This window comes from Vigna angularis, chromosome 5 (assembly GCF_016808095.1).
Source record: "Vigna angularis cultivar LongXiaoDou No.4 chromosome 5, ASM1680809v1, whole genome shotgun sequence".
NCBI lineage: Eukaryota > Viridiplantae > Streptophyta > Magnoliopsida > Fabales > Fabaceae > Vigna > Vigna angularis.
Genome location: NC_068974.1, coordinates 32,206,592 through 32,225,935, shown reverse-complemented (window position 1 = coordinate 32,225,935; position 19,344 = coordinate 32,206,592). Strand labels below are relative to the sequence as shown.

General features: G+C 28.7%; 1 protein-coding gene across 1 annotated transcript; it reads right to left on the bottom strand.

Annotated features, from left to right (window-relative positions):
* Positions 1–1,502: 1,502 nt before the first annotated feature.
* LOC108339415 (fatty acyl-CoA reductase 1-like) lies at positions 1,503–4,270 on the bottom strand. Its single transcript, XM_052878243.1, has 10 exons — positions 4,207–4,270; positions 4,011–4,114; positions 3,510–3,712; positions 3,327–3,427; positions 3,023–3,224; positions 2,788–2,949; positions 2,490–2,571; positions 1,979–2,248; positions 1,746–1,873; positions 1,503–1,653 (listed from the first exon to the last, which is right to left on the bottom strand). The coding sequence occupies exons 1-10, from the start codon at positions 4,268–4,270 to the stop codon at positions 1,503–1,505; spliced, it is 1,467 nt and encodes a 488-aa protein (XP_052734203.1).
* Between the last annotated feature and the right edge of the window lie 15,074 nt (positions 4,271–19,344).

Here is a 19,344-nt window from a genome sequence, read left to right as displayed (position 1 = left end):
ATGAAATGTCAGTAAATTATTATCATTTACAAATACTTTTATTCGTATTAGGACGAATAAATTTGTAACATTACATACAAAAATATTTATCAATAACTTAAACACTTTAAAGATAAAAAAAATTAGTTGATAACCGAAAAATATACAATAAATACAGTAGGTTATATTCTCAGCAACTAAATAAATATGCCAATATTTATACACAAACAAAAAGACAATCCCAATACAAACCTGTCAATATTTCTATCTAAATAAAGACATACAATACTTGTCACTTACCACATACATATATTTCATAAATATAAGTAAATCCAATATCATAATATCAAATGAGGTAAATTATTCAACTTTTAATAATACATGTAAGTACATAATTATGAAAATTCTTTTGCTCTTGTTGTCATTGGTGTTCTAGTTACATAATTACAAACTGACACGTGACACTGAATTAACGTCATCAATACTATACTAACAAAAATAACCAAATTGCATTACATTTTTTAAAATAATGACTCAATTGAAACTACTTAAAATCTGATTACTGAATTGAGATTCTAATACAAATATAAAGATCATCCGAATATTTTAATTAATAATTAAATATTATGAAATATTCTTCAGTTATCCTGTTAACTATGATAAAACTTATTTATTTCGAAAAGCCACTATAAAAATTAATTTAAATATTTTTAATGTAAAACAAAATAGAATATATAGATTAAAAAAGTATTTGTATGCTATTTTAATATGGTACTATATTTTATATAATATATATTTTCACTCTCCTGTTCTACTTTTTGTCATGAAAAACATATTCGAAAATATCAATTTAAAGAGATGAGGCACCAATTTAACGAAACTCATTACCTGTTGTGATTACCGCATTCTTTCCAAGAACTAGTTTGAACATCATTGATAATTCAACCCTAACATTTGTTTCAACTATGGAAACCTAGGCATTTTAGAATGACCCACAATGATCACTTTTTACTACATATGCCTCCCACATTGCACATTAGTCCTCTTATTAATATGTTTCTCTCAGCCATAGATAAATGAATTTTTTCTTATCTTTAGGAAATAAGAAAGCCTGCTCGAGAGGAAATCATCAAATGTAAAAATTGACAACAAAAATTTCAATAATAAATAACAAAATATTTTTAATAAATAACAAATATCATTATAATAACATTCATTTGACTCTAATAACATCTCAAGTGAGTGGTATATAAGATCATGTTTACATATTATTAGTCTATACGAGATTTTTAATCATTATCTTTATATTTAATATTTGTATATAGACGAGAGAACCCCAAATGCTCTCATGTTTATATATTCATTTTGTCGACAAAAAAAAACATTTAACATAAATGCAATCCAAATGTAAAAGTAAATTACTCAATTCTAGTATTATGTTCCATTCTTATATCACAAACCAAACAATAAAAGTTTATTAAAACATTGTGCACCCATTTCAAAGCAGAAACTTCAAATATCAATCATTTCAATGCATACTTTACAAGACCAGGAATGTGTGTGTTCATCATGTAGTCTTCCCAATCGATGCTATTAGGGTCAAAGTCCAATCCATCAACCTCCATGTTATTACTTGTTGCTCTTCGTAAATTTTGTGTGTTTGAATCGTCGAAGCTGAAACCGAAAATTCGTATGAGAATGATGGTTATGAATCAAAGTAGTTCATGTATGATTTCTAGTAACCACAGACCAAGGAAAATACATACACGCCCTTAAAAAACAGGTATGGTTTGTACAGTTCAACCAGTCGTGTCACCCTTTTGATTTTTTTGTAGCTATCCTCGTAAACATCTCGAGAGCATTGACAAAACGCTTCGTTCACCAAATTTAACACCTAAATATAAACAAAGATTATCATGGAACCTTAAAACATTATTAATATATATATATGATTATAGTTTTTGCTTCATTCTTTAGTTAATCTTGGTATTCGACAAACCTTTAGTGGCAAACAATATCGGACTGTCATGAGAATGTCGAAAGCAACCCTACTTGATATCAAAGTTGGCTTGGAAACTGTTATTGGCTTTCCAATTTTGTTTCTGATTGGGAATTTAGTGAAATAACTATAGCTGAAATCACGAACATCGGCAATTCTGAATGGATTTCTTGACGATGAAGAAACGTGGTAGATGAAATTCTTTGGAGCTTCATTTGAACAAGCAACAATTGCTGTCATCATACAATTGACAACCATGTCCGCAGGTATCTGCACCATATAGCAGTTAGTATAAACAAAATCATGTTGTAAGTATGCTTATAACAAAGAAGAACATTGTTCACTTTATTTTACTCTTTAGATATCCAAAAATGTTTTGCATACAAACTTGTGCTTTTTAGACGCTGAATGATAAGTAGTCTAAACTTTTGGAGTTTTATTCTTCAAATAATCATGTATTTAGGTATATCCATTAATATAAGCAAAGTAAATTTAATATAGTTTAACTTACTGTATCCAAAATTGTCTTGGGATGACCAAGAAAGCTTGTTATTTTCCCTTGACCAAAGCTACATATTATGCTGTCCAGAGTTCTGTAAATACAAAATACATTCATTAACTTATAATTCCTCGTGAAGAACTTATATAGGTTTAACAAAATCTTCAACATAATGCAGTAAACTCTGTAAGTTTAACTTTAAGTTGAACTGATACATAATTAAGAGTTTATTTTGTTGTCTAGATGTTAGGTATTTCAAGTGAAGACATAAGAGAAATTCGACTATAGTTAATCATGAACAAGTTTATACCTTAAGCCTTCAATCCAACCAGGAAATGGGTCCTTAAAGGTACTGGTAACCATGGTGGGACGTATAATGATTAGTGGAACATTATCTTTGTGATGAACCACTTGCATCTCTCCCATTGCTTTTGTGAATGTGTATGTGTTTGGCCAACCATACAACTTTGCTCTGATACATCACAAAAAAATAATGTCATTTATAGATCAATGAATATATACAACAGAATAAGAATTTGATGTACCTTTCAATTCCGTAATCTTTCATTACATATCTGATTGTGTTTTCAGTAGCATTCTCTGATCGGAGTTCATCGATTTTCTTCTTCAACAAATTCATTTCTGCAGTGATGTCTAATTTCGAGGTCTCTTTCAGGGTCTGACCCATCTCAAAGGGTTTCTCTTGCACAATTGTTTTTCTATCCTTAATCTCTCCACACACATATGCTGACATATTCATTAATTCATACCAAAAGATGTATTACGAATGGAAATTAGCGTAATTTTTTAGTGAACAACGTTTTGTTAAATATAGTTAACTACAATTACCAGTTGATGTATGCACAAAAGCCTTTATCTGGCGACAATTCTTTGCGAAGTTTAAGACATGTAAGGCACCCATTGTATTTCCACCCATTAAGATGTCAAATCTGTGGACAAATAACAATGAATCCAAATGTCGAATTTATTGGAGAAGCAAAAGTTGTCGATTATTCCTACTAGATAATGTACCTTTCGTCAAATTTAGTAGATGCTGCAAAATTCACAACAACGTTGGTCTCTTCCAACATCTTATTCTTAAGCTTTTCATCTTTCAGACCAAAGTTATGGAGAGAAACATCTCCTGGTATGACCACAATCTTGCTCGAGATGAAAGAATCAAAATCTTCACCCCATTGGTCCCGTAACACTCTAAATAAATCTGTCAGAATCACCTGTAATATGACCATTAAAGGAATGCGCCATGAATGCCACAATTCAGTATACACAACTAAAATGAATCGGTGTTAAAATTTAGTAAGAAAAATGATTTTTCATTATTCTGACAAGTAGGGACAAGTATGGGACCTCAATTCAATTTTCAGAAAGAGGAAAAGGGACGGTTGAACGGATGGTTTGTTGACAGATTCTGTATTGGATAAGAATTTATATAGGTGTTCATGTTCATGATTGGCCAAAACAGTAGTATAGTCATATAACAAGCATGTGGATAATATTTTACTATTCATTTACCTCATTTTGAAAGCGTTTTGCAGCCAAATCAATGTTTTCTGCTCGTACGAGAAGATATAGTGTTTTAACTTCTGGTTGTGTTCTTAGAATCTTTTCCAAGAAAACTGCGCATAAAATAGACAAATTCGATGGCAGAAGCAAAAGTTCAAATTATTTGTTATATATAGATGCATTGTACATGTAGTAGTAATAGTACCTTTTGCTAAGAAGCCCGTTGTGCCAGTGATTAAAATGGTCTTTCCCTGGAAGAACTGAGGCATTATTTCCCTTCGACTAGCCAACGATTTGGAGAAGATGGAATGAAATGATAGTTGATATCAGAGACAGAGTTATTATATGGTGAAGATGATTATTTAGGAATGCTTTTTTCTACTGTGTTTATATAGAATAAGAACCCTTAATGCCACCAAAATATACACCTACTGGTACCACCCCAATAAATGATGGAGCAATTTTAAAAGTTTCTAAATTTAAACTCTAGAGTATATGAATGATTTGAGGTACCATAAAATTGTTTTATCTCTACATAATCAGAATAAGAGTAGGTCTAGTTGTATTCCATTCTATATTTTAAAGCAAATTCTTTTATTTATTTATTATCCACAAAGGTTAATTATAGATAAAATGATGATACTTTATATTAATAATGTAATTACTGATAAAACAATTATTGATAAAAAAAGAGACTTTTAATATGACTGTGAATTTATGTAATCTCTCATCATATCTTTTAAAAGAAAACAAAAGAGTTTTTTAAATTTCACAAAGATTTTTTTTTTCAAATTCAAAAAGAATTTTTCGTGCTAAAAGTAAAAAAGAAAAGTAGATAAAGAAATCTAAATGTCATTCTAGAATCCATGTAACCCAAAATAAGTCAAATATCTAATTTAGTTGTGATAATTATGATATGTTTAGATACGTATGTGTAGCTAGTGAGAGTATACTGTGAGGAGTTGAAATATGTTTGTATTTCTATTTTACCTATTATTGATAATTGGGAATGATGAAGTTTTTTTATGGATAAGTGCAGTGAAAGATGTATGCTTATGATTAACGATATGTATGAGTAAAAGTATGCAATTTTGAATCAATTGGCCTTTAGCTATTTTGAATTGATATTGATCTGATTTGACTTGTGAAAAAGAAAAAAAATTCTAGAACAAAGATCTCCCTTTCCACATGTATGTTGAGATCACAAATAGAAGAGTTTGCCTATCTTTTTTCATATGTTACGAGAATGATTTTGAAGTTTTCTCTCACACTGATATGTTATATGTTATGTATATTAGTATTATAACTTTAGAATTTTTACATTTATGAAGTTTGAATATATTAATAGTTATTATAACATTATTTATTTTTAATAATTTTTTTTTCATACTAGGCACTCATTTCAATGCACATTTAATTTTTATAAAGTGATTGAGACTTATTTGAGGTTGTAGGAAAAACATATTATCTCTAGGTGTGAATATTATGTAATAGGCAAATGTAGAAAATCATATTCGCAAACATTGTTGGCTTATAGAATTTAATAATGTGAACATTTTATAACTAATATCTTTAATATTTATTATTATAAATTGACTCAAACTATTAATTGTATAGATTTTTGGTAATGCATCTCCAATGGAGCAAGAGGTCCTAAAGGGAGTTTGGGAGCAACATGCTTCCTTCTTTTTAAATGTTTATAGATGATGATGTTGGGTAAATATTAGATATGTAAATAGTATGAAGTACAACCATTATTTTGTTCCTTTTATATATTTGGACTGTATTATAGAAATGTTCTAGAATTGAATTTTATGCAGGTTGGTATTTAGAAAAGTGTTGCTTTTTATATCGGTTAATGTTTAAACTAGTATAACAGATATAAAAGAGTCATATTTTTATACTAATTAACGAATCAGTATAAAAGTTTTTAATCATATACAATTTTATCACTTTCCTTAACCAACTTTCTATACCGATTTTAAAACTAAAATAAAATTAACGAATCAGTATAAAAGTTTTTGATCATATACAATTTTATCACTTTCTTTAACCAACTTTCTATACCGATTTTAAAACTAAAATAAAAAGTGAACTTTTTATACCAATTTAAAAATCGATATAAAACAATCCAATACTTTTGTTATCCTATTCTTGCAAACCAATATAAAATCTCATTTTAAACAAATGCACAATTTCATGCAATGATGAGAAAATGATGCGTGCACATTACTATGATATCAAAAGAGAAAAGTGATGCAAAAGAAAGAAATAGATCAAAATTATAAAATATTAAAAAAAGTATTTGAAAATATTAAGATACCTAACTTTTTACGACATGGTATTAGGATGCAGTTAGGGAGACTGAAATGTGTTCTCAAATCAAAAAGGTTAAAAAGATATATGGAATTAGTATTTATGTTGTGAATAATTCTTATATTATGTCTATCAAAATAATATGATATTTGTATAAAATTATTTAATGATGACATTAGTTGAAATTATATGAATATAATTTTCTTTTAGGTAATATGAAATCAATGTAAAATATAATAATTGGGTTATCTTGTTTTCTCTGTCGATGTGTATGAAGAGGACTACGACAGTTTTAAGTTTTGGATGTTATCTGTGTGATACATGAGACATTGAACAAGTTACCCACACAAAAAAAGAAACAAGAAAAAACCGCCGCATTTGTTGAATATTGAATTTTGGTTATGGTCTTAGGTGTTGATGTGTGTATTACAGGAAATGGTGTTTATTTAAGTGCATTAATTAACAGTCGGAGAAACAGGTTTATTAAATTTATAGTTATTGATCACGTTGTATAAGATTTAAAAATCCCTTATGAATTTAACACATTACTTGCAATATTTGATAAAAAAAGTAATTAAATTATTGATCACCTTAACATTTAAATTAAATTTTTAAGTCTTATCAATCACATTGATTTTTACACATTACTTTTATTTTTTTTATTTTATAAAATAATTAAATTATTGATTAACTTAACATCTAATTTAAAATATTAAGTCTTGTCACATTAATTACATTGAATTTTACACATTACCTGTATTTCTTTTATTTTATTTACCTTAATATTTAATGGTAATGAAAATATCATTTCAAGGATTAATCAAGGCTACTTCTTTTTTAAATTATATATAATTGTTACTAGTCAAATTCAAAACAATTTTAGAGAACTGCAAAACCAAACAAATAAAACTGCAAAAGAAGTTTGAATTAATTTATTTAGAATTTTATATTTTAATATTATATTCGAATCGACGTATAAAATATGGATTTTGATGTACACTATAGTTTTTGAGGGAAATATCCAATATTATGACAATAAAATTTTTAGAGTATTATATAAAAAGAAGAATTACATAGCAGGTTTTTTATTTTATTATTTTATATTATTACGACAATTCAATTATCCAAATTTAATATATTTATTTGGTTGGCTGATCGTCTAAATTGATTTTCAAAGCTAAATTTGTTTATTATATATACATAGTATTATCTTTTGTCACTCAAACAATATTAATGCATTTGTTATTCACGTGTGATCTTCCCTTGGTCTAGGGTTTATCTCTTTTTCTGACCTTAACATTAAGATTTATTTAAAATTTATTTTTACTATGAGATCAAAATTATGGATTAAAATTTATTATAGTAAAATTATATTTATTAAACATATAGATCTATATGATATTAGATTGCTATAAGATCATTTAATTTATTTATGTTTAACACATTCTATATGTATATATTTTAACGTGATAAAGTATATTGAATATCTTACATTAATGATCACCTAAAGATAAAATCAATTTAAAATATATAGATAAAAATTTTACTTTTTAAATCAATTTTATAGAATTGAATTAAGTTTCAAGTACATTTTTTTAACATGATATCAAGATTATAGGTTAAAGTTTATTATTTGATATAAGTAAATACAAATATCAGCTTACAAACTAATTTTATAAAGTTAAATTAGATTTAAATTCACTTTTATCAAACTAAAAATAAAAATAAATAAAAATTATATAATTTTTGGAAGAAAAGATATTTAATCCTAAAATTTTATTTATTGGAATTCCACGTTATTGTATTGATATGTTTCGAATTAATGTATTTTCTTCAAAAAAAAAATTTTTCTGGTTGGTTAACTTTATAATGATGTCTCGAATTGAATCAAGTCTCTTCACAAAAACTTGAATTTAAAACAGTAAATGTAAGACCCATGAAAAAAAAAAATATTTATAATAGTAAATTTTAGCATTTTATTAGTAATAATAATTTTAATGGATAGAAAAATATATATTTTGAATATAAAATTATAGTAATTTTAGAAGGAGAGGTTAAAATTTTTGATAACTTATTTAGTATTTTTTTTTTAGAAAATCGAATAGTAAAAAATGAATAGTGAATAGTAAAAAGTGAATAGTAAATAGTAAAAAGTAAATAGTAAAAATAAATTTTCAGCATTAAGATTCCTTAGCATGGAAGAAAGTAGTAGGTAGAAATTAGGATCAGATTTGGTGAGAAAATGATTGAAATATTATTTTTAAATAATATTAAAATAATAAATAATATTAAAATATTAATGAATAGTAAATTTTTTTAACTATAAATAGCCATGGGAGGGAAGGGTATTTTGCACCAAGAAAAGAGGAATCAAGTGAGAGCTTGAGAAATAGAGAAGAAAGAGCTAGGGAGAAATTTTTAGTTGCAAGAAGAGTAGAGGTTCTGAAGGGTTTCGGGGAAATAAATTCAGATCAAGAGGAATCTGGAATAGAGGTAGGGGAGCTAATCTTTCTAAGCTTTTATATTATGATTTAGTACTGTTTTATTACTATTCATGTCTTGAAATTATGTATGAATATTGTTAATGCTTACTGTATGTTTATCTATATTGATATTCGGTGTAAATATTATATGCTGTTGTTTTGAATCTGTTAATAAGAAATTTGTTAAAAACTAGTTGAGGAACACTTTGGCTAAGGAAAGACTTGGTACTTAAGTTGTCCATTGTGACGCACCTCTCTTTCCTAGAAGTCTCCTCGACAAGTTTTTAACTTAAATCTTGTGTACATATTATGTACTGTTAAATTATCATGTAATATATCTTGTTGGAATATATTCAGTTTGTATGATTTCTGAAATGATTGAAGTTTATTTGATTTGAATTTATGCATCTGAACATGTATGAGTATTATGGGGAAATGTCGTAAGGGTATAATATGAGTCGAGGAATGTGAGTATGGTATGAGTCTCGCGGAGAGATTCTGTAATGTCATGGTATGTGTATGAGGATTATGGGTAGATTTCGTAATGGTATAATATGAGTTAAGGAATGTGAGCATTGTATGAGTTTCGTGGAGAGATTCTGTAATGACATGGTATGTGCGTATATGTTGATGTTGAGGGTCATGAAGTTGGAGGTTATCCTGATACTCTAATAATCAATCAGTCTCAAGTAGAGAATGATGAATTATGTGGTGAGAGGGGCAGGAGGTCCTGGTCTATGTGCCGGTTTAGGACATAGTGAGGGGACTAACCTTGTGAATGGTATGGAGGGCAGAATGTCCTGGTCTATGTGCCGGTTTAGGACATAGTGAGGGGACTAACATTATGAATGGTATGGAGGGCAGAATGTCCTGGTCTATGTGCCGGTTTTGGACATAGTGAGGGGACTAAGAATGACATCACAAGTGAAAAACCTTCCGTTGTATCGCTCATCAACATATCGTTGGGATAAGTGCCTATGGAATATCGTTGGGATAAGTGCCTATTGAATATCGTTGGGATAAGTGCCTATTGGGTATTGTGGAATGAGTGTCTATTGGGTATAGTGGTGTTTATTGGGTATTTTGGTGTTTATTGGGTATTGTGGGACGAGTGTTCAATGAGTGTTTATTGGGTATTATGGAATGAGTGTCTATTGGGTATTTTGGTGTTTATTGGGTATTTTGGTGTTTATTGGGTATTGTGGGACGAGTGTTCAATGAGTGTTTATTGGGTATTATGGAATGAGTGTCCATTGGGTATTTTGGTGTTTATTGGGTATTTTGGTGTTTATTGGGTATTGTGGGACGAGTGTTCAATAGGAATTGTGGTACGATGGTATGAGGGTGTCTGACATAATTATTATATGATGTTTGTATCGAAGTAATTATGCATGTCTTATAAATGATTTGTTGCATGTTAGCTCACCCTACTTGTTTGTGTTTTGTGTTTGGGTATGTGCGATGATCGTATAATTCGTTATACGGGAGCAGATGAAGGAATGTCGCCTCACATAGTGCCAAGGAAAGGGAGGAGTAGAAGAACTATAATTAGAATCTTTTTACATGTATAGACTTATATTAACTAGGAAATTTTAAAGGGTGAGATTACGGAATGTTACCGTAAATGTAATGTTAATTATCAAGTGTGAAAATTTGGGATGTTACATTAATGTAAAAAGTTGGGTTGTTACATTAATGTGAGAATTTGGGATGTTACATTAATGGTATCAGAGCAGTTCGTCCTTAGGATGACCTTTGTGTCGTGGGTCTGTCGTGTCTTCTCTATGAAGAATTGAGTCTAAATGGTATACTTACCATTTTCTCCAAGTCTAGATAGTAGATTATTGTGTCTAACTACTCATGACTTTTACGAGAGATGATTTTCCTTTCTTAATTCTCAAGGTTTATGAAAGATATTAGAATTAGTTAAAGCCTTCATAGGGAGATATAATACTAGAATTTGAGTTTCAAAGGATAAGTGAAGATGTTGGTGTTTAGAAGTTATGTTTTAAGATGTTTGCAGGACAAAATCAGGAGATTAGATATCTTACGTTTCACAAAAAGGAGTTAAGTTCAAAGGCTAGATTAAGAGAAGCTTTGGATAAGCATGAATGTAGCAAGGTTTGAGAAATCAGTTTGGTTTAGTATATCAGTAATGTTAGAAGTCAGAAGAGAGGGAAGTGTTGATGAGAAACGGAGTGGCATTGTGTGAGATTGGTAACATGGATTGATGTATCAGTGATGGTTGGAATCTGAAAAAAAAAATGGTGGAAGATTTGAAGATAAAGTTTAAAACAAAAAGGGATAGGAATACTGAAGTAGATTAAGGATAAATCAAATATTAGACGAAGAAGAGTAGAAGAGAAATGGTATAAGGCATAAAGAGGATTGAGAGAAAGTTTAATAGGAGGAGAAATTTGTAAGTTAAGAGAACACGAGGTCTTTAGAGAAGAATGAAGTATTAAATGGATTCTAAGCTAAATGGATGATCAAAAAGAGATGGTTAGATTTTTCCAGTAAATGTATTAGAGATAAAATTTGAGAGTATGTGATTTTGGTATGATGAGTGGTAGAGAAAATCCAGGTACGAAAATTTTGGCTTTCAGCTTATGCAAAGTTTTGGTATTTTTATGAGAGGATTGAAGAGTCATGATTTATGGTTGAAAATCTTATTGATTTTGGAATATTAAAGTTAGTAGAGGCAGTGTAGGTTGAATTAATATTATGAACATGGCAAGACAAGGAAGAAGAAGAGTTTGGAAATAGATAAAAAGGAGAGTTGCAATACTAATGTGATTAGGGAATTTGGAATAATTAAGAAGTTTTAGGTTGTGATTGGAGCAATTTCATCAGGCATAGTTATATGGTAGTATTCAAACCTCAATGGTGATGTAAAGGATGGGTAAAGATTTATATGTCGCACCTTGATCTCTATCGAGTGATGTGTGTGAGTGAACTTGTTGATACTTACTTTTAGTTTGCATAAGATAAAAAATTTTAGATTTAGTTAACACTAGATATCCTGGGGATATGGTTTTGATCTAGGGAAGCACGTTATAATTGAGGTTGGTTGTGGTTGATTGCCTTGATAATCTCTCTAGATCATTTAACTTATGTGCCATAAGTGGTTTATTTAAATGAGTGGGTGCAGTACTGATAAGGAATCTAGTTAGTTTTAAATTCGGCCTTATTGAGATTAAAATAAGTGGTTTCAGAATTTATAACATTGTTGATTGAGTGATCTGTTGAGTCTTATCAGAGATACACAATTGTTAGGTACTGGGTTAGAGACAACGTTAAGTTTGTGGATTCATGTTAGGTTAGGATATGGGAAGGTATTTTGAGGACAAGGTTTATATTCCTAAGATTTAGAGTTTATAAGTTAATTCTTGGAGAATGTTTTAACTTAGGCTAGTAATGGTTGCTAGGAAAATAATTACATGAAGGTTGAGATAATTTGGAGTATAATCTTGAAAGAAGTTTGATTATTCTAGTTTTGTTAAGTATTTCAGAAATGTTTATCAGGTGAAGAAAATAGTGGTTCAACATTTAGTGTGGGTTAAATAAAGGATGAGGATCAATATTTTACGGATATCTGACCAATGCAAGTGAATGATAGATATTATAGTCTAAGGGTATGATCGAAAGGATGGTTTGGTCATGTTCCAATATGTTTTTAGAAGTTTATGGTCTTCAAGAATTGTGAGTTGATTGTTGAACATTAAGTGTGGTTAAGGGTGAAGGCAATATTACCGAGAGTCAGATAAGTTCATCAAGGACGAGTGAAGGAAATGATGCATGATCTTAAGTATGGAAGGGTTTCTATGGATGTTATAAAGCATACTCAATATAGGTATTATTTTTGGACAAGTTCTTGTTAAATGGGTATAGAAAAGAAAAACATAAAGGATGAATTGTTTAGTAATAGTGTTTTGGACTCCGTGTAATCATCAGAGTAATTATAAATTTTACGGAGAATAGAAGTAGAGGGTAAGGTGGAACAATCTAGTATAATTTTGGTAAACATAAGTGGCTTTTAGAGGTGTACGATTTCTAGGAGTAGAAATTGTGTTGAGAAAATATAATGGAAGGTTGTTACGGAAAAAGAATGATTCTTAGAGTTTTATAGGGTCATGAAAGTCTTAAATAGGGATCTATAAGGAGAATCACTTTCTGGTTATAGTAGGAATGAAAAGTTTTCTGGAATTTTGTGATTAATAGTTTATGAGTAATGAGTTCTTTTAAAACATTAATGGATTATTTTGAGACTAGTGGGGTATGTTTAATGGTGGTTTTGACGAGGCTAGAAGTGACAAGAGTGTTTTGAAGGTTTATAATTTTAAATTTTTCGTGAGTACATTTCAATTTGAGATGCTAGAAATTTTATGCACAAAATAAGTAGAGTAAATGAGTTTACAAGGAAACTAGAAGATAAGGTGAAATAATCATAACTTTATTTTTATGTCGAATTTTCGAATTTTCGAGGACGAAAATTTTTGTTGTTGGGGAGAATGTAAGACCCATGAAAAAAAAAATATTTATAATAGTAAGTTTTAGCATTTTATTAGTAATAATAATTTTAATGGATAGAAAAATATATATTTTGAATATAAAATTATAGTAATTTTAGAAGGAGAGGTTAAAATTTTTGATAACTTATTTAGTATTTTTTTTTTAGAAAATCGAATAGTAAAAAATGAATAGTGAATAGTAAAAAGTGAATAGTAAATAGTAAAAAGTGAATAGTAAATAGTAAAAAGTAAATAGTAAAAATAAATTTTCAGCATTAAGATTCCTTAGCATGGAAGAAAGTAGTAGGTAGAAATTAGGATCAGATTTGGTGAGAAAATGATTGAAATATTATTTTTAAATAATATTAAAATAATAAATAATATTAAAATATTAATGAATAGTAAATTTTTTTAACTATAAATAGCCATGGGAGGGAAGGGTATTTTGCACCAAGAAAAGAGGAATCAAGTGAGAGCTTGAGAAATAGAGAAGAAAGAGCTAGGGAGAAATTTTTAGTTGCAAGAAGAGTAGAGGTTCTGAAGGGTTTCGGGGAAATAAATTCAGATCAAGAGGAATCTGGAATAGAGGTAGGGGAGCTAATCTTTCTAAGCTTTTATATTATGATTTAGTACTGTTTTATTACTATTCATGTCTTGAAATTATGTATGAATATTGTTAATGCTTACTGTATGTTTATCTATATTGATATTCGGTGTAAATATTATATGCTGTTGTTTTGAATCTGTTAATAAGAAATTTGTTAAAAACTAGTTGAGGAACACTTTGGCTAAGGAAAGACTTGGTACTTAAGTTGTCCATTGTGACGCACCTCTCTTTCCTGGAAGTCTCCTCGACAAGTTTTTAACTTAAATCTTGTGTACAGATTATGTACTGTTAAATTATCATGTAATATATCTTGTTGGAATATATTCAGTTTGTATGATTTCTGAAATGATTGAAGTTTATTTGATTTGAATTTATGCATCTGAACATGTATGAGTATTATGGGGAAATGTCGTAAGGGTATAATATGAGTCGAGGAATGTGAGTATGGTATGAGTCTCGCGGAGAGATTCTGTAATGTCATGGTATGTGTATGAGGATTATGGGTAGATTTCGTAATGGTATAATATGAGTTAAGGAATGTGAGCATTGTATGAGTTTCGTGGAGAGATTCTGTAATGACATGGTATGTGCGTATATGTTGATGTTGAGGGTCATGAAGTTGGAGGTTATCCTGATACTCTAATAATCAATCAGTCTCAAGTAGAGAATGATGAATTATGTGGTGAGAGGGGCAGGAGGTCCTGGTCTATGTGCCGGTTTAGGACATAGTGAGGGGACTAACCTTGTGAATGGTATGGAGGGCAGAATGTCCTGGTCTATGTGCCGGTTTAGGACATAGTGAGGGGACTAACATTATGAATGGTATGGAGGGCAGAATGTCCTGGTCTATGTGCCGGTTTTGGACATAGTGAGGGGACTAAGAATGACATCACAAGTGAAAAACCTTCCGTTGTATCGCTCATCAACATATCGTTGGGATAAGTGCCTATGGAATATCGTTGGGATAAGTGCCTATTGAATATCGTTGGGATAAGTGCCTATTGGGTATTGTGGAATGAGTGTCTATTGGGTATAGTGGTGTTTATTGGGTATTTTGGTGTTTATTGGGTATTGTGGGACGAGTGTTCAATGAGTGTTTATTGGGTATTATGGAATGAGTGTCTATTGGGTATTTTGGTGTTTATTGGGTATTTTGGTGTTTATTGGGTATTGTGGGACGAGTGTTCAATGAGTGTTTATTGGGTATTATGGAATGAGTGTCCATTGGGTATTTTGGTGTTTATTGGGTATTTTGGTGTTTATTGGGTATTGTGGGACGAGTGTTCAATAGGAATTGTGGTACGATGGTATGAGGGTGTCTGACATAATTATTATATGATGTTTGTATCGAAGTAATTATGCATGTCTTATAAATGATTTGTTGCATGTTAGCTCACCCTACTTGTTTGTGTTTTGTGTTTGGGTATGTGCGATGATCGTATAATTCGTTATACGGGAGCAGATGAAGGAATGTCGCCTCACATAGTGCCAAGGAAAGGGAGGAGTAGAAGAACTATAATTAGAATCTTTTTACATGTATAGACTTATATTAACTAGGAAATTTTAAAGGGTGAGATTACGGAATGTTACCGTAAATGTAATGTTAATTATCAAGTGTGAAAATTTGGGATGTTACATTAATGTAAAAAGTTGGGTTGTTACATTAATGTGAGAATTTGGGATTTTACAGTAACTAAGTTATTCAAATTTAGTTCCATTTATATGAATAAACAAGAGTTCAAAATCTGTTGATTTTTTTCATCTGCACTTATAAAAGTCTTCCTAATTATTTTTATTATTTTTTAGAGTAAATAATAAACATATATGAATTTTGGTGTAACACATACTTGAACACCGCAAAAATTGACGAAAAATATAGACGTGAAACATTATCACCCATGAAGTCAACTTCTCAAACCCATAAAACGTGAAGCCATTTATCCTCTGTTACTTAAAACAACTTTAGAAAATGAAATATGAAATTAATTAAAGGAATCCTAAATTGTTATGGGTAAGAAATTTAAAGATTAAGTATTAAACAAAGCAGAGTTAAATAATTTAATGAGAAATTAATAACGATATATATGTCAACTCTGGACGTAACAACACATTTCCAAGTTGGTTGGGGAGGAGACAGACCTTATGTCGGTTAATTAATCATATGTTAAGAGCTTAATGACATAAAATAAATAAGAGTATATGAATACTCCAAATCTAACACAATTATTGATTTAAAATGCTGTAGCAAAAAATTGAGCAGGGTCATATCACTTTTATTTAAATACTGAACAAATAAAACACAAAAAAGAGAAAATAAAACGTGCTATCTATAGTTAATATAAAATATTAAATGCATTTTCTTGACGTAGAGGTATAAATATATAATACGTGTTTAATAAAGTTCTGATATGATATTAAAAAGTGTTTAGGTCTAGCTTATTCTTAAAAAAATCATATAATTTGAAGATCGTTAGAAAATTGAAGATAAGATGAAAGTTTTATATTGTATAAAAAAAGTAAGATAAATAATTAAAAATTTATTATTTTAAGATTATTAATTAAAATTTTTGTTATAATATTTCGTATATAGGTTTATTTATGTTTTATTGGTAACGAATTTTGAGGTTAATTAGTTTCACAAAAATTAATCCCTTTTAGTAATTCTACATTTATATTTCAATAAAATTAATCCCTTTTCATCTTCGATCTTCAAATGAACAAAATAGAAATATTAAGGTTAAATATATATATATATATATATAAAGAACCCCTTAATAATAATGTATTTGTTATAGGATGAATTTTGTCCATAAGTAAATTCTCAGTCTTTCACAATGAACATGAACCTTGTTTACTTATCTTTAAAAATAATTTAAATTATTTGATGCTGCCATATTTTAATGAAACATTAATTTCAAATTATCCTCAAATTAATTACTCTCATTTTCAATTTATGAACAAACCGAGTATTCTACCCATCTAAAAATTGTATCATCTCTTATCATTTTTCTCAACCAAAGTTCAAGAACAGAAAAATTAGACTCCCAGTACTTATTTTATTTTTAGATCATATTATTCCAGTTGTCGGAAGGATTCATATAAGATTTAATTTTTAACTATATACCATTCACGAAAAAAAACAACACCTTGATAATAAAATTCACGAAGATATCACAGGTAAAAAGATATAAATTAACTAATTTAGTGTTAATTAATAAAAGATGGAGACCCTTTCCTCCCTTGGATTTTTTTTTTTAGTTTAGAGCTGTCAAAATAAGTAACCTGATTTAACTTGGTTCGGCTCACTACAGATTAGTCACTTAGTGAGTCAATCCAATCCGGCTCACTTATTAACGAAGGAAAAAAATTCGAACGCTCAACTCATCACGAGTTGGTGGGTTAAACATGTTGATTTACTGGCTCACTTAAATAAAAATAAAAATATAATTTTTTTAATTCAAATATAAATTAATTTCACTCTAAAATGATGTTAAACTTAAAAAACAATTCAAATAAAAAGTATCTTACAATCCAAGCATAATCCAAAAACAAGCACAACAAACAAATAAATTTTTAACAATGATAATTTTTGTATCACTTATCCATTTATAATAATAGAGTCTTGAATAGATAAATCTATAATATTTTTCTCTCTTGAAAGATCTGTTTCTCTATCTCTATCTACAATATAATAAAAAAAATGCTAAGTGAGTCGGGTTGAAAAGTAGTCCGCATAAAATAATTACATTTTTTCAAACCCAACCCTGCTCGAACTCATGGTGAGCCAAGTTGGCTCGCAAGTTACAACCCATTTTGACAGCACTATTATTATATATATATATATATATATATATATATATATATATATCTTAAATTTATAAATTTAAATATGTAAAATAATATTATTTACGCGTTTAACAAAATGTTATATTCTTTCATAGTTTTTATTGTAAAAGAAATTATACTTTTATCATTTCTAGATTAATTAAACTATATATCATTTATTTATCATTTTAGTATTTTCATTTTATAATTATATCATTACTTTTGCAAAATTATAAGTAACTATAGTTTATAATTAAATAAATTTGTTAATACGCTCATATTTAATTAATAGTTAAAAGTTATTTATTAACCTTGTTAATTATAAATATTATATATTATAAGATTTAGAAAATAATATTTTAGAACCGACATTATCTTTAAAATAGTAAAACTTGATAATTTTAATATTAAAATCTTTAAGTATAAATAGAATATCTTTCTTGAAACTACTTTTCTAGAATTTTTTATCTTCTCTTTATTATATCCTACTGTGGTTGTTTGTTTGAAGATCTAATACTATTAGAGTGATCCTTTCGATTAATTCTTTCTATCCATCTTATTAATTTATTCATTTGAGTAAATAAATTTTCTACTATTTCCTTGGCCAAATGTATCATCTTCTTGCATGCACCCTCTTTTGGTCTGCATGTATCTTGTTAGTCTTCAATATAAGTCTTTGTTCATCAATGATCATAATGATATGGTTTGATCATGTTTGTAACGTTTATATGTATAAATAGAGCATCCTATGAATTTGAATGTGTGTTGATATGTTAGAGTTTTTTTAGTAGTTTTAGAAGATAAGGAAAGTTAGCTTGTGTTTGTGATTTTTGATTTTATATTGAATTGAACAATGCTTGTGGATTAAGGAACAATTTAGAGGTTGTGGTCATATATGAATATGTAGAGCTTGACATTATTGGTATTCTAAGAGTGTTATTATAATTGATAAAAGCAAAACAAAGGTATGAATTGATGGTAGTGCAAGGATTTCCATGGGGAAATCTTATTTGAGGTGTGATTAACTAGGGTGTGCATTGAGGTAAAGATTGTTTCATTGTGTGAAACTATCTTGGACTTTGTACTAATTATTCATAACTATGTAGATGAGGATGACATATAGGTGGTGAGACAGAAGATCCTGTCGTAAGGATGATTCCAAGGTTCTTATGATTGTGTAAAGGATTACCACGACAAGTGTATAACTTCACGAGTCTGACTCAACTATATGTATCCAACTAAATTTAGTCTAGAAGAGTTTGGTTATATGAATGCACTTACGTGATGATTGTAGTTATATCTAATGTGGTAATTCGCTAGCTTACATTATTTTTTTTTGTGTGGTGTTTTTCTTTGTTTTGTAATAATCATCTTTATTATGTGAATAGATGATTCAGATATACTAAATGAATAATGAGAAATTGACAATTTAATCTCATAAGATAATTTCCTTTTATCATGTATAGTTTTGAATAAAACCCTATAATTTAATAGTTTTAATATATATATATATATATATATATATATATATATATATATATATATATATTTATTGCTAAAGTATGTTTTGTTAATAACTATTTCATCTTCTTATCAGCTTG